This window comes from Oncorhynchus keta, chromosome 19 (assembly GCF_023373465.1).
Source record: "Oncorhynchus keta strain PuntledgeMale-10-30-2019 chromosome 19, Oket_V2, whole genome shotgun sequence".
Taxonomy (NCBI): Eukaryota; Metazoa; Chordata; class Actinopteri; order Salmoniformes; family Salmonidae; genus Oncorhynchus; species Oncorhynchus keta.
The window spans coordinates 70,139,546-70,155,549 of record NC_068439.1 but is presented as its reverse complement, the minus strand read 5'-3'; the positions used below and the strand labels follow the sequence as shown (position 1 = coordinate 70,155,549).

General features: G+C 38.9%; 1 protein-coding gene across 1 annotated transcript; it reads left to right on the top strand.

The window, feature by feature from the left end:
* Positions 1-287: 287 nt before the first annotated feature.
* On the top strand, positions 288-2,153 carry LOC118397826 (homeobox protein Nkx-2.2a-like). Its single transcript, XM_035792702.1, has 2 exons — positions 288-932; positions 1,396-2,153. The coding sequence occupies exons 1-2, from the start codon at positions 689-691 to the stop codon at positions 1,938-1,940; spliced, it is 789 nt and encodes a 262-aa protein (XP_035648595.1). The 5' UTR covers positions 288-688; the 3' UTR covers positions 1,941-2,153.
* The last annotated feature ends 13,851 nt before the right edge of the window (positions 2,154-16,004 follow it).

Genomic DNA, 16,004 nt, shown 5'->3' with positions numbered 1-16,004 from the left:
AAACTTCGATACGTAGACTAATAACATACATCTTTAAAAGTTTTTTTGCTCCTAAATAGATATGTATTTGCTTTGAAGCGATACATTATAATAGTTCGAAGCAATGCAGTATAGTGGTTTGTGTAAATGACATGCACAAACGCCCCTCCCCATCTCAGTAATTATCTGTCCCATAATACCAGTCATCACATTTCCGAAGCACCAATGACAGAGATTTGGATGTCCCCAAACCGTAGCATTTCACACCCACAAATATTCTTCATCCACTTGACTCCAAGGACCTCCTACACGCGTTCCGTCTTTCCCTGGCTTATTCCGATTCATTTTCCATTGCAGGTTCAGTGTTTTAACTAACCTTATATAGACCAATCCGACTGGCGATGGCTTCCTTTATGCAAGTGCTTCTAGTCGTGCAGCATCCATGAGCCTCTCCTCTCCATAAACTCCTGCGCTCCTCCATGACCAACACATTGGAACACTCTCGACGAGCCAGCGGTGAACAACTAGCATACTGCATGCCAGGATTCATTCTTCGTTTGGCTTGAATTAACCCAAACGACACGGCCTGAATATCATCTTAACCTCATTTTGAAATAGTGTCCTCTTGTTCAGTTTTACTGGTTCAGCATAGCAGCAGGGATAAATACGAACTCCTGTTTACAGCGCGCACCACAGACTTTCTCACACCATGTCGTTCAACAACACAAAGATGGGCTTCTCTGTAAAGGACCTTCTGGATCTTCCTGACACCAATGGAGGTTCTGGAACGGAGGAGACCGAGGATGAGAACGACGAGGAAACTAGTGAGATTATGACGCAAAATCCATCTTTAGAAAACGCTGGAAATGTGCCCTATAAAAGCCTTTTGTGTGATGGTGGTGGTAATTCCTACTCAAAATGGCTTGCCTCCTCCAACCGCATCCAATATTCACGTGAGTAGCTCTTTAAAAAAGTTTCATAATCATCTAGGTATATAATAGATTTGTCCACTTCCTAGTCATATCATCCTTTCAATTAGTTATCAAATAATCCATTAATGAAAACAAAAACCTTTGCATTAACGTTTTCACAATTTCATATTTTAATTGGGCATATATCTTATGGGTTTAACTTATTAGTCTACTCTTAAAGTAGTTTATTCATGCGTAATCAGAATGTGTAATATTATACGTGCTTAATGCAAGTCTCCTTGCGTAATTATCCACGCGTAATCGTCATAGTTTAGCCCTTGTCACCAATAGGCCATTGTTTTAGATTATATAGGTAATCTCTTCAATATATTCCATTCTTTGCTCAGATTAACTATGGGCTATGATGGAATATTAAATATATTTTCACTGTATTTATTGTCCATCTTTTATAATAATCAAACCGACGATTTTTCTTTTTAAACAGGTTTGTCAGTTGATTCTCGAAACGAACCAAAATCTCCAGAGCTCTCCGCTGACGAATCCCAAGATATCGACAAAGACACCGCAGTTGACAGCAGCGTCTCTGGAAAGAAGAGGAAAAGGAGGGTGCTGTTTTCCAAAGCGCAAACATATGAACTAGAGCGACGATTTCGACAACAGAGATATCTCTCTGCGCCTGAGAGGGAGCACCTTGCCAACGCACTACGACTGACACAGACCCAGGTGAAGATCTGGTTCCAGAATCACCGGTATAAAATGAAGAGAGCACGCGCTGAGAAGGGTATGGAAATGGTTCATCTCGTGTCCCCAAGACGGGTGGCAATTCCGGTTTTGATTCGGGATGGAAAACCGTGTGACACAAGCAAAACTCAGGAACTTGAGGCCTCGTTCAGGGCTGGAATACCTCTCTCGGCGTATAGCGCCTATTCTCTCCATCACTTGCATATGCGCTCTCACTACAGCCCCGACGCATTGTCACAACTGCCCAGTCTGCATCACTTGGCGCAAATGTACCAATGGACTTGGTAGAAGATGGATAGGCCTACTTCAAATAACTTTGATTCGAAAAATATAAATACAACTTTTCCTGATTTGGATTGAAATGATTCTCTCTATTTTACTCACATCAAAGTTGATAATGGGGTGGCCCATGAGGTCTGGACGATGTTACGCCTCCGTTAGTTTTATAATGTTTGCTAAATGAATGTTATAAATAAATGTTGTCTGTTGTAAAGTGCTCATATTATGAATTAATTTATGTTTTTTGGTGTACTGTTTATTTAACTTATATATTTATGGCCGTGAATAAACCTTTGTCAGTTTGATGTGGTTATTATTCATTTATTAAACTACATTCAATTACTTTTATACAGGTCCAATAAGGGGAATCGAATAGACTCTTAATTTAGGGTAACTTGTTTATTATTTGTTAAAATTGTTATATGCGTATAGATGCAGTTACGCACAAAACTAGATGAATACGAGTTCCCTTTTTTAAAGTAGCAGATCGTGCAAAACATGTTTTATGTTTTCCTGTATCTAATTCCGGGCAGATTTGCTATTGAATCACAGAGGAAAAATAGAAACAACCCTGAAGTGAATCTCTATTGCAAACTTCTTCTCAGAAGTTAAAACGCCCTATGCACGTGCCTACAACAAATAGGACTATTTTGCTATATTTTCCTTGCGTTTCCAGTTTGAAAAAGGATGTATGGCCAGGCTGTAATCCGTTACATGTAAGGGATTACAAATTTGTTACATTACAAGAACATATATTGTAATCAGATTACAGATACTTCTGAAAAACTAGAATACTCGATGATTACTTCCAGGATTACTTTTAAATTCAGAAAGGAAGTTTGTGAAAAAAATCTTTGACACTTCTCTGTTTTCTCAATGACATTTAAATCAGCATTGAAAAAAGATACAAGTTTAAGTTTGTTCCACCTGAGCGAGTGTGACCAGAGGCCAGAGACCCCTATGACGACACACCAAATGTGTTTGATGGATCGCGGGAAAAGAGCAGGAATTGACTTTTGTAGGCTACAGTCCAAGCTATGTCTTCCAATGGTGCGACTATCCAACTTGAATAAACGCTAGGAGTTAAGGATGACTGCAGTGGTGTAGTCTACGGCGATAGAGAAATCACTTATTGTTGATATCTACATAGCGCATTGATGTAAATCACACTGCTGCTCTCTCATTTAGCTATTTGCGCTTTACGGATTGTCGTTGTTGTGGATGGCTGTTCACAAATCTAAATGCATATTTGAACCCAATAATGGTTAAATTCAAGAAGTTTAACCTGCCTATTAATCACTGTTTTTGAAACCAGTGGACAGCCAGTGAAAATGCGCTCTTGCAGCAGCTGCATAGCCAGTGGAAAAAAAGTCTGGCTTCTATTACTCAGTCTAATTCATGCTGGAAAGAAATACATCCATAGGCCTAATGGACAAATGCTCAATTTCGCACTCTTTTGATATACTTAAAATCTGTAGTTGCTACAGTTTTTGGACTTATAAATTATATATATTAATGTAAAGATATAATTTAATTTTATGTAGTAGTAATGTATGTATGTAGTAGAAAGCGATGGTTTAGAAGAAGCCTATATAACCAATCCATAAAGTAAAATGTAACATCCATGTACGGCCAGCAATGTAAACTTTTACATTTTTATCCTGCAATAGAAGTCGTTCAATTGGTAACATACATGTTGCTCTTCTTCTAATGCGTCTTAAGGGGAAAGTAATCTAATAGTAACTGAATGTAATCAGATTACGTTACTGAGTTTCAGTAATCCAAAAGTTATGTTACTGATTACAATTTTGGACAGGTAACTAGTAATTGTAACAGATTACATTTAGAAGGTAACCTACCCAATCCTGTGTATGGTTTATAGGATTGTATATGTATGGATATTAATACATTCTGAAGATAGACAATACGAAGCATCCTACGTTGTAATTATATAAAAGACCCATTTGACATTCTCTATTCCTATGAATAATGTTTCCTGTTGCAACAAATTCATTATAGTCAATATAAACACAATTGAAACTACATTATTTCTCACTCAGTTTCTCACAGAACTGCATTGCTTTTCAATTCACAAAGATAGAATAGAGTGCATCTGTGCATGTTTAGCTGCACAGCATGGAAAAGAGAGGGGATGTTGTGGCAGTGGTGGATGGAGAGCTGTGGAGGTTTTTGTTCCTATTTCAGCTGTGGAGGTTTGGTCAGCACATCTCTCAGTAAGGATAAGGAATAAGTATCTGAGGTTTTGTAAAGGCTGTCACTTGGCTCTTTTGTGACCCTTGTTGGACACGTTGTATTCCGTGTGGGCAGCTGGCCTCGTGGAGGGGATGGGGAGGGACCCCTAATAAAACCCAACTTGTGTCTGCTTTCAAACATCCCATTGTTACCTCCCAAGGGGGAAAATAATTACAAATTCATGCAGCATCTTTTCAGAGGGGGGTCCTTATCCTAAGGTTCCTCTGTGCAACCCCACTCTTTCCATCTCTCCCTCTCTCTCTTACTCTCTATCTCTAAATATTTGTAACCAGTTTTTCAGATACTTCGCACATAAAATATCTGTACTCACTAGTTTTCTAAAACACATTTTGTAGTCAGTGGATAATAATATATAATAATAATAATATATGCCATTTAGCAGACACTTTTATCCAAAGCGACTTACAGTCATTTGTGCATACATTCTACGTATGGGTGGTCCCGGGAATCGAACCCACTAACTACCCTGGCGTTACAAGCGCCATGCTCTACCAACTGAGCTACAGAAGGACCACATCATGCACTTCAAGCACAACTTTGAAGTGATAAATAATACATAATAGGTTTAAAAGCTATAATGTTACTTGCATTCCTTAAAGAGTACCCCAGTATGAGTCACAATGCCCATAAAACCCAGGGGTCAAACAGGGAAATGCTTCCAATTGTTTTTCCACCATACATTTTTCCCACAGGGGATTTTAGAAACACTTCCAATAGGGGCTGTGTTTAGTGTAGGCTTACCCTGGCGTGAAGTTTTGATAACTGTGTAAATCTCATTAGGACAAGGTGTCTTTTATCAATATATTCACCTGTATTTACCCCCAAAAATTAAATGTTAATTAGCTGCTAATGTGAGTCTCATAAAAAATTACAAATGCCATGATCGGGACGAGACTGATGAATTGAGGCAAAGGTAAGAATCTCTGGATTAACCATCTAATGTTAGCTAAATGAAGTAATTAACCATTTGGCAATATTTCTTTAAATGAACAAATGACACCTCCAATGTGGGGCTCTAATAAGTCCACCAGCAGCTGAGCATCAAACAACTATGTAGTATTTTTCGCCACAAGATGGCAGTATATGCCTTAATGAAAAAGGATAAAGATGCCTACAGTCTTCACAGGGGATTTGTATTATAACCACTGGCTATACTGGATATCCCTTACCTGCTCCCAGAACCAATATTACACCGACTTTGTCATTTGAGCAGTTAATAATTGTAATCTAATTTATTTGCATTGAGCATTTTAGACAAATGTTTTTTTCCCCTCAGTTGTTGTTACAGGAAGGTGTAGGTCTTTAATTAATGAGATCTTTTTTTCAAAATGTATTTTGATCATTTCTATTTAAATCTAATCATGTTTAGAGGTTAAGAGTTTGAATATCCATTGACTAGTTTAACAGACAAATAACAGTTAAACGAGAGTGTCTAAAAATCTTGTTTTGCTCAACATTCACCTCATTCAGTTTAGAACAGGCAGCAGGGGCACATGGGAGAGCTGTTAGGGGAGTGGTTTGTCCACAGAGGGGAGCAGTTGGGCAAAGTACCTTGGATGAATACACAAGAATGTTCTCATTTACTAGTGATATTTGAACCTACATGCATTAATGGAGGTGGAATGGTGTGTGTGTGTGGGGGGGTGACCTGCAGTGACAACATCTGTACGACTATTTGTTTATTTTTCAGGGGTTCTTAAAAACATTCTTCAAGCTCTGTCAAGTTGGTTTTTGAGCATTGCTTGATAGCCATTGTCAAGTCTTGCCATAGATTCTCAAGACGATTTAAGTAAAAACTGTAACTAGGTCACTCAGGAAAATGAAATGTCATCTTGGTAAGCAACTCAAGTGTATTGGCCTTGTGCTTAGGTTATTGTTCTGCTAAAAGGTGAATTTGACTCCCAGTGTCTGTTGGAAAGTAGACTGAACCAGATTATTTTCCTCAAGGATTTTGCCTGTGCTTAGCTCTATTTCATTTATTTTTATCCTAAAAAACTTCCTAGTCCTTGGTGATGACAAGTATACCCATAACATGATGCAGCCCTCTCTATGATAAAAAATATGTAGAGTGGTACTCAGTGATGTGTTGTGTTGGATTTGCCCCAAACATAACGCTTTGTGTTCATGACATAAAGATCATTTCTTTGCCATATTTATGCATTTTTACTTTAGTACCTCATTACAAACAGGATGCATGTTTTGGAATATTTGTATTCTGTACAGGCTTCCTTCTTTTCACTGTCATTTAGGTTAGTATTGTGGAATAACTACAATGTTGTTGATCGATCCTCAGTTCTCTCCTATCACAGTCATTAAACTGGAACTGTTTTAAAGTCACCATTGGCCTCATGGTGAAATTCCTTAGTGGGTTCCATCCTCTCCTTCAACTTAGTTAGGAAGGACACATGTATCTTTGTTGTGACTGGGTGTATTGATACACCATCCAAAGTGTAATTAATAACTTCACCGTGCTCAAAGGGATATTCAATGTCTGCTTTTTAAAATCCATCCACCAATAGGTGCCCTTCTTTGCAAAGCATTGGAAACCTTCCTGGTCTTTGTGGTTGAAATTCTTTGCTCGACTGAGGGACCTTACAGATAATTGTATGTGTGGGGTACAGAGATGAGGTTAAACACTATCATGTTGAACACGATTATTGCACATATAGTGAGTCCATGCAACTTCGCATGTGCATTTTTACTTCTGAACTTTTATTTGACCAATTGGTAGTTACAGTCTTGTCCCATCGCTGCAACTCCCGTACGGACTCAGGAGAAGCAAAGATGGAGAGCAAGCCGTACTGCTGCTTGACACACTGCTCGCTTATCCCAGAAGCTAAGAAACACCATACAGCTGGCAACTGATGTCAGCTTGCAGGCACTCAGCCCTCCACAAGGAGTCGCTAGAGCACAATAGGACAAGGAAATCCCGGCGGGCCAAACCCTTCCCTAACCCGGACGACGCAGGGCCAATTGTGCACCGCCTCATATGTCTCCCGGTCACAGCCAACTGTGACACAGCCTGGGATCAAACTCAGGGCTCTAGTGACACCTCTAGCACTGTGATGCAGTGCCTTAGACAGCTGCGCCACTTGGGAAGCCACCTTCTGAATTTATTTAAGCTTAACATAACAAAAGAGTTGAATACTTATCGACTCAAGACATTTTAGCGTTTCATTTTTTATTAATTTGTAAACATTTTTTCAAACATAATTCCACTTTGACATTATTGGTTATTGTGTGTAGGCCAGTGATACATCTCTGTAATGCATTTTTGGAGGAAAACGTCAAGGGATGTGAATACCTTCTGAAGGCACTGTACCTCCTGACAAAACTACAGATGTAGGATATTAATTTAATCTGTCTTCTGTTGCTGAGAACTTGTAGTGTATTCAAGGTTTAAAAATACTTTTAAGATTTTGTAATTTCAGACTTGATTTGCCCTCACGAAAAATGTATCAACCCCTACAAAACTAATTCCATTAATTATAATCCACATAATAATTCCTATTTCCTGCCGATTCAGGATTATTTTCCTACTGTAGCAAACTGTCTCAATTTAAGATCCTACATCTGTAGGATATTCAGTCCTGACTGTAACTCTTCCACATATTCAGCATTCTTTACTTATTGATTTAAACCATAACCATTTCAAGTGTGGTTTTCCCTTCTTCATCAAAGACAAAGCACATGTTTTTGTGTTCATTTTTTCCCCTACACAGTGGGGGGATGAAGAAGTGAAACACCTACTATACGTCTGATATATGATCCAGAATGATAACCACACTGAAACCATACTATGTCCTTTGGGTTATGCTCATCCTTCGCAGGAAGAATAAATAACATATACGCTAGATAATGACTTTCCTCATAAGGATAATAGTGCTGCCTTATCCTATAGAATTGTTATACAGTGATATACAATGGTTGATTTGACAACCCTGAGCTGAAGGACCATTGTATCCCAGTAAAAGAATGCTGCCTGCAGACTCCAGTAGCCTCCTTCAACCTCAGATCCTCAGGAAGGAGCATTGTGAACCGTCATCCATCCTCCCCTGGACAATGGCTAGTATCCCTTGTTTCCTCAGTGCACTCTCCACCTCTTTCATACCCACAGACAGACATGCTCTGTGAGCCTGGAGCAGCACATGGTCTGCATCCCAAATGGCACCCTATTCCCTACATTAGTGCACTACTTTTGACCAAGCACTACTTTTGACCAGAGCCCTATGGCCCTGGTCAAAAGTAGTGCACTATATAGGGAATAAGGTGCCATTTGGGACGTACAAGAGTTTCATTCCCTGCAGCCAGTGGCACAGATGTTAATCCCATGGCACAGTGGCACTCTGGAAATCTTGTCTACTCGTCTAAGCGTGGCCTTGCCTGGCTGCCTGGCTGCTGGTCGTCCACTCCCTCTCAAGAGCTCTTCACGAGGAATCTGACCGATGCCACAGTCTATACAGGCAAACGGATATGTCCCGAATGGCACCCTATTCCCTACATAGTGCACTACTTTTGACAAGAGCCCTATTGGCCCTGGTAAAAAGTTGAGCACACTAAATAGGGAATAGGGTACCATTTGGGATGTTGCCTGGATAGAACGCATGTCTCACAACAAAACACGGCACAACAAAACACAACACGACACAACACTCAGGGGCTCCTGATTGACGCAGCGGTCTAAGGCACTGCATCTCAGTGCAAGAAGCATCACTGAAGTCCCTGGTTCAAATCCAGGCTGCCTCACATCCGGCTGTGATTGGGAGTCCCATAGGGTTGTGCACAATTGGCACAGCGTCTTCCGGGTTAGGCTGTCATTGTAAATAAGAATTTGTTCTTAACTGATTTACCTAGTTAAATAAAGGTTTCAGTAAATTAAAAACAACACAACAGCCCCAGGCTTTTATTTTGGACTGAATATACCTAGGTAGCGATGTAGGAGAATTTTCGCCTCTTGTTCACCATAAAGATGTCAGTGCTGTAACTTGCATGTAAGGTGAACTATTTAAATCACTAACTGAACAATTCCTATAAAATGTTTGAAACCCTATCACTCAAAATAGTATCCCAAATAAGCACTTCTCTTTTCTTTTTGCACTGACAACAGCTTTATTGAGGAAAAATGTACTTACTATGACGGTGATATGTGGTTGTTTCACCTAGCTATCGTAAGGTGAATGCACTAACTGTCAGTCACTGTGGATAAGAGCATCTTCTAAATGTATTTTGTCCATAGATTTCATAGATTAGTGGGTAAGAGGTCAACGATTACCCTCCCCCTCCCCTCCCCCTCCCCCCTCTTCCTCTGGCTGGGAGTTGGTTGCTGGGCTGGCCAGGGCAGGAGCCAGGTGGTCTGGATCCCTCCTGTGAGTGGCTTGAGTGGCTGCCTTTCCAAGAGCCCCGGAACACAGCTGCTTGTCCCATTGCTCTTCACAAGAGCAGGGGATTAAATGGAGAAGAGAGAGAATGAGGGACAGAGACAGAGTAATAGGTAGAAATTGAAAAACGGGAGATGGAAAAAAGGGAGGGTAAATCGAGATTTTTCTAGCAAACATAGTAGGCCTATGTCATACTGCATACAGACATGAACCAGGGTTGTGAGAATATAGGGTTTCACAAAACAGCATCTTCAATTCAAGGTGTTCTTGTCTAAATCTGAATTTTGAACTACATTCCCTGTGTATACGTGGCATGCGGCTCTACCACCTTCTGTCAAGGTTCATGCAATGTTAGTTTAGCGCGAGGAAGTTAACCTCAAAAACCTGGACAAAATGGAAGTAAGAAATTATATTTTTCCTACAGCTTTATTTCTAGAAACTCTAATGCTATTACGTGGGGAGTCACACAAGGTAGGTAGGGATAACACAGAGAATGGCCCTAACGAGAAGAGCTCCGGATGCAATTAACAAAATAGAAGTCAGAGTTTATTCAGCAAGGGTGCATGTCAGGAGACCACTCCCCCGTATAAGACCGACACAAAATCAATAAAGCTTACATCGGGAGTGTTAATGATCATTCTCCAACACGAGGGATAAACTGTGGGTGATGTTCTGCCAGGTGGGTGTAAATCCACGTTAACTGTTTTTTCACATTATAATGACTGTGTAGTGTTCTCCTTAACACAAAAGAGAACCCACAACATGATTAGTCTCGTAATATCCCAATATCAATACGTCGTTTCAAATATTGCATTTTTCCTCATCCGCAGAGGGCAATCTTCTTCAGTTAGCTGGGACAGAGATGTGGGTGATTTCGATGAAAATGCAATCACTCTCCTGAGTGTTTATGTGGTTTGCTAAATGAATTGTGACGTGCGCTGCAAAGAATAGGCGGGAGAAAATCAATTTAATTGCGATACCTAAACTGCAAAGTGCCACTTATCTTTATACTCGCTGTTGGGCACTTTGTGGCTGTGCTTTTCATTACGGTGTACTAGACAGTAGCATAAAATCATATTACACGTGAATAACCTGATTGAAATAGTGATAATATCTATCACATTACACAGTCATATACAAAATAGCAGATTTTTTTCACATCCTCAGCATATTGTACTAAGCTCATAAGGTACATTCTTCAAGAATCAATGGATATAGCCTACATTTCATTACAATAGAACAGTAGTCAATCTTACAATCTATTCCTGTAATGCTCCTTACACAGTATGCTATGGCCCAGCTGTGTGAGGCTGAAGTGAACGGCCGTCATATTACACATGGCATCTGCAAACTAAATTGGCTAGCATGATACAATGGCTCACATCAAAGGAACCATCACAGTTCATTTCAAGTGCATGCACAATACACCAGGCCAAGGATCAGGCATGTCCAGCGAAGTAGTCTTCTTCACAGAATATAAAATCTTCCTTGTTCTTGGTGGATGTCTTTGCATATTCATCTATTTTCAAGTGACCCTTTAATTATAGAGAGCAGATTCATATTCTTTGGATCTTTGTTTTGTACAGATGTTTTCATGCCAATAATTGATAACAAATATTTCATGACTATATCTCACAATTAATTTCAGCAATAGGGGACAGAATCACAATAGGACATGGTTATATATACATATATAAACATTTACATTCATATAATTAATCATTTAAGCCATTAAATGGTTCAATAAAGACATTGAAGAAGGTGATATGGAAATGATGTAAAGACCCCATTCCCTATCATATCAGTCTTGATGCTTTGCCTCATGGTATTAAAAAAAAATACTAAACATAGGCTATAAAAAGAGCTGTTGTGCTGCGATATATTGCTCCCCAAATTTGGGACACCGTACATGTAGAAATACCATGGAACTGGAAATAGATCTTTATCTCCTTTTGGAGTTACCATGCTAGCCTGCCAATAGAATAACGTCAAATTGATGTGTGTGCCCTTGAGATGATTGGACCTGATATTGTTAGGTGTGTCATAGAAACACCTTAGAAAGATGACCTTGAGATAGGCTCGCTACATACAGTATAGGCGTATACTAGGCTATAGGCCTATAATCATTATTATCCTCATCATTGGTATGTCTACTAGTCTAACAGCTTACTATGGCATTTGACCAATTTCGCTTCGAAATGGATTATTTTGCTTAATTTGCTATAAAATGCGCTATAAAAATAGAACCTGAAAGTTTCAGATGTGTCGATAATGCACGTATTTCTTGGTGTAGGTGTATCAATTTATATTCCTGCTACTACTAGCCTACAGAAACACCATTCAATTCTAAATTATTATATACGATCATTTATTTGATATCGGCTGCTGATATCCTTGGATTGCACTTTAATCAATACAGTTGTCCACACTTGAACAATATAGCCTACTGCGGAGTCCAAAGCTAAAGCCACCGTCCCCAACGTATTAGCATTTCATTCCCTAAGAAACATGAACTGAAAGACAAAGAATACTGGAGCAGATGACAGGGTCTTGAGTAGGCTCACACTTTTATCACTTGGAAATATGTACAATGCAGACCCACGTACCTAGACGACTGCATGCGAAAAATGTAACAGTTTGGTGCACTAATCTGCCAAAACAATCAGCAGTTAATAAAAGGGTCAATCCATAAAATACACATTGGGAAAATCAAAATACAGTAAAGCAATAAATTAAAGCCCTCCGTGAGCAGGAAGCTTGAGAATAAGCTGCTATTATACTTATACCAATATGTCCATATTTGGCTTTAAATTCGCTTTAAAGTAGTACGTATATGCTACATATAGATGCCGCTTGAATTTCCGGATAGCACATAGTAATCGATTATGTCTAGAATACAACTTTTTCTTAAAATGATATTTTACACGATACCCAAGTGCTTCCATTAAATCAAGTAAACATATTACAAAATATTTGTGTGGTATCTTATTAAATAGCCTGTTATCATGTTGAAACAATACTCTATTATACATAACTAAATTGAATGTCAATTATAGGTCTATCTTCTTGTGATTTTGGTGCACTGCTGTAAGTAATTCTAACTTGTTTTCTCAGGTAAAGAGGTGGTCTTTGGCGACAGGTCAAGTTACATTTGATTGCAAAGCATAAATGACTAGGCCTGACATCTCATCGTGCCATGATATTTCTCCTGAATGTCAAAATTAAGATTAGTTCAGTAGACTTTACTAATTTCACAACTGTTTCAAGTAAATTCCTATTCCAATTGTTGATTTATGCATTTAGGCTACTATGCTCTTTAGACCACCAACGAGATTTTGCTCGTGCATGCCCCCAAAAGCAATTTTTATAGGGCATAGACTACCTACCTACAAGAGAAGCCACCGTGTGCATGCAGTGGAACCTAATATTTAAATCTGACCTCTCCTCTTGTGAAACATATTGTCATTATTTGCAAAATTGTCAGACAGTGTAGTCGGCAAACATAGCCTCTAGGCCCTCCGTTGAGCAAATACCCAGGGGGTTTGGTGTAATTCAAATGAACTAATCGTTCATAAGGGATTGACTAAACAAAGAGAGCAGACATACAGGTTCGTCTCGTGCACAAGGAATCACGTCCCAACACGATTCGATAAGATTAGTAGTTTGTAGCACAGCTGTATAACTTAATATAGCTGCCCGTTGTCTTGCAAACAGGACTCCCATTTCTGTAAATGTCTCTTCTGCAGGAAAACGAATAGGCGCCAACTGTCCAGCAACATTCTGAAACCGTCGAACCGTGTAGGTTACAAAATATACTTCGGTAAATCATTTCTATCCATCCTGTTTATTTCTTGTTGACCTCGACGTGACATGAAAGTTGAGATCATAGCTTTTCGTTTAGTTGAATTGGGTTAGATAACAAGCACGGACTCCGCACAAGCTCATTTGCTTCACTTACATCTCCGGTGTATTAGCAGGAACGGTTCAGGACCCGGCCTTCACTCTAAGCGCACAAACCCTTTACTGACCTCTCCAAATCTCTCATGTTATTGAGCCAGTGATGCCGAAATGCATCAAGTGCCCCATTGATGGCAAATATGCCATCCCTCTACTGCAAGACATAGGGGTATTTTCAAATATAACCTCAAACGAATTGCATGCGGTTTTTGTGTATGATCCTAAAATATTTGATATGCATGTATAACCCCATAAATGTGTAGGGTGTACTTTTATGGGGGATAGGTGATGCACAATTATTATATAGAGGTAATATATAGCATAACAATATTTGAACACAACTCAAATACCATTTAGAATTCACAATAATTCGCAATTTGGTCCATTTCTGTCACCTCAAAATAATCTGTCATTGACGGGAAGCAGATATGATGTAAAAAAATAAAGGCCTATGATTTTCTCTTTTTTTGGAGGGGGGGGGGGGGGCATTGTTCTGCTTAGTGCTAAGTGTCTCTTACTTTCTTTCCCAATCAAAATGTCTGTTGTATTTTGTGCTATATTAGTTATGATGAAACAGACTATTTACATCCAGTGTCGCTGCATCTAATCAAAAGTGAAACTGAGTTGACTGGTTTGGCCTATTGCTAGTATTTACACAATTACCTAAAACAGTTTTTGGATTGTTTAATCATTTGAAATGTCTAGGAAAGTAATAGGCCTATATCGGCCATAGGTAGTCTATGGGCTATATTGTTGTCAACGATTATGTAATAATACCTTTCTATACAATCGACCTATTTTGGGTTTAAGCGTTTTGCTTCATAGGATGCTATTACATTATGTCAAGAATATAGCCAATTTGCTACACCATAATCAGCTCAATGTTATATTTCTATTAATAATTGCTACACAAACGATTATGTTACGGAACACCAATCTATCATAATAATTGCAGTCTAATTTGACCGGCTTCATTCATATTGATCAGGTATTCATGATAAAAAGTTACCAGTCAATAGAAACATGATTAAGACAAAAACAATTTACCTGCAATGCAATGGACCCGAGCTGAAAATATCATGTTTCCCCTGCTGTAAGCCAGCACATGCGATAGTCTATTCGAATAATATTGTGTGAATAGGCACATGTATTGATAGCTATCAATGCACGTTTTAATGTAAATACCGAAGTCATTCGTTTTTTTCGTTGTCTATGGAGCCATGATAATAGGAGCGCGTACATTGGAATGAAAGTAGTGAGCAAAATTAGTAGTGCGGGGGTCCCTAGCCATACCCTCTGCCTGAAAGGTCCACGAGGTTGAGAGGTTTGGTTATTTGCATACAGAAACACTCTGCGCGGCGATGAGTATCTGCGGTAATAAGGCTACTTCTGGTAGCCATCACAGCACAATTGGTTTATTATTAACTATGATACAACGGGTGCATAGCCTACACATGAAAAGTAGAATAATTTATCCAATCTGTACATTTTAATGAAATGTATGCTACAATTGTGCGAGGCAAACCTTGACGCAGGTCTGAGCAAAATTAGGAACAATGTTATCGAAATTAAATACTCTGGGCTTATAGCCAACAAGGGAACAAGCATAGAACAATATGCTATACAGAATAGGTCTGCATTCGACAAGACAGAGAAGAGGACATTTAAAAACGTTTTTTAATTGGAAAATTAACAAAACTGAAACCATGAGTAAAGAGTAAACAAGAGAATGTTTCAATAGGCCAGTCAGTATCTAGCAAACGTGACTGTTCTTCAGCACTTAACCATTATACGGCCTTGCAATCTCTTTCTGCTACAGGGACTTCACCGCTATGTGCACAGAATTTAGAAATGATCTATGAAGTTTTACTTCACTTTTATAAAGATTGACAAAAGAGAACATTAGGTGAAGATAACAGACATTGTATTTAACTGAACTAAATTCACCTGTTATTAAGTCAATAGCCTGCACCAAAGACATTCCTGGTAAAAAAAAAAAGAATTAGGCAGTTTTATAGTGAGTGACTTGAAAGTCACGAAATCACCATTACATTTGACCCTTTTCAAATGTTCAGATTAGCCGACTCGCATAGCCTACCTCTGAAGCATTCGATGAGTTAAAGCAGGTGAACTCAAAATCGTCTACCTGAGATAAAATTACCATTATAGATCAAAGTCTAAATGACAATGAGTTATTAACAACATTAGCATGCTACTGGTGATCCATCATTTTTGTTTTAGAAAATATAAGGCCTTAATACGCAATTAATTGTCTTAGACGAATCTTGTTCACATCAAGACTGGATTGGCATTGAATCGCTGGCATTTTTTGCGTTCTATGAGGATATTGTGCTATAAATGATATCCTATCCGTGAGCTGTCCAAAATTAAATGTAGGCCAATTGCAAAATATAAAAGTACAAGGATGACTGGAATACAAGTCAACAAGTGGAATTTGTCCGTC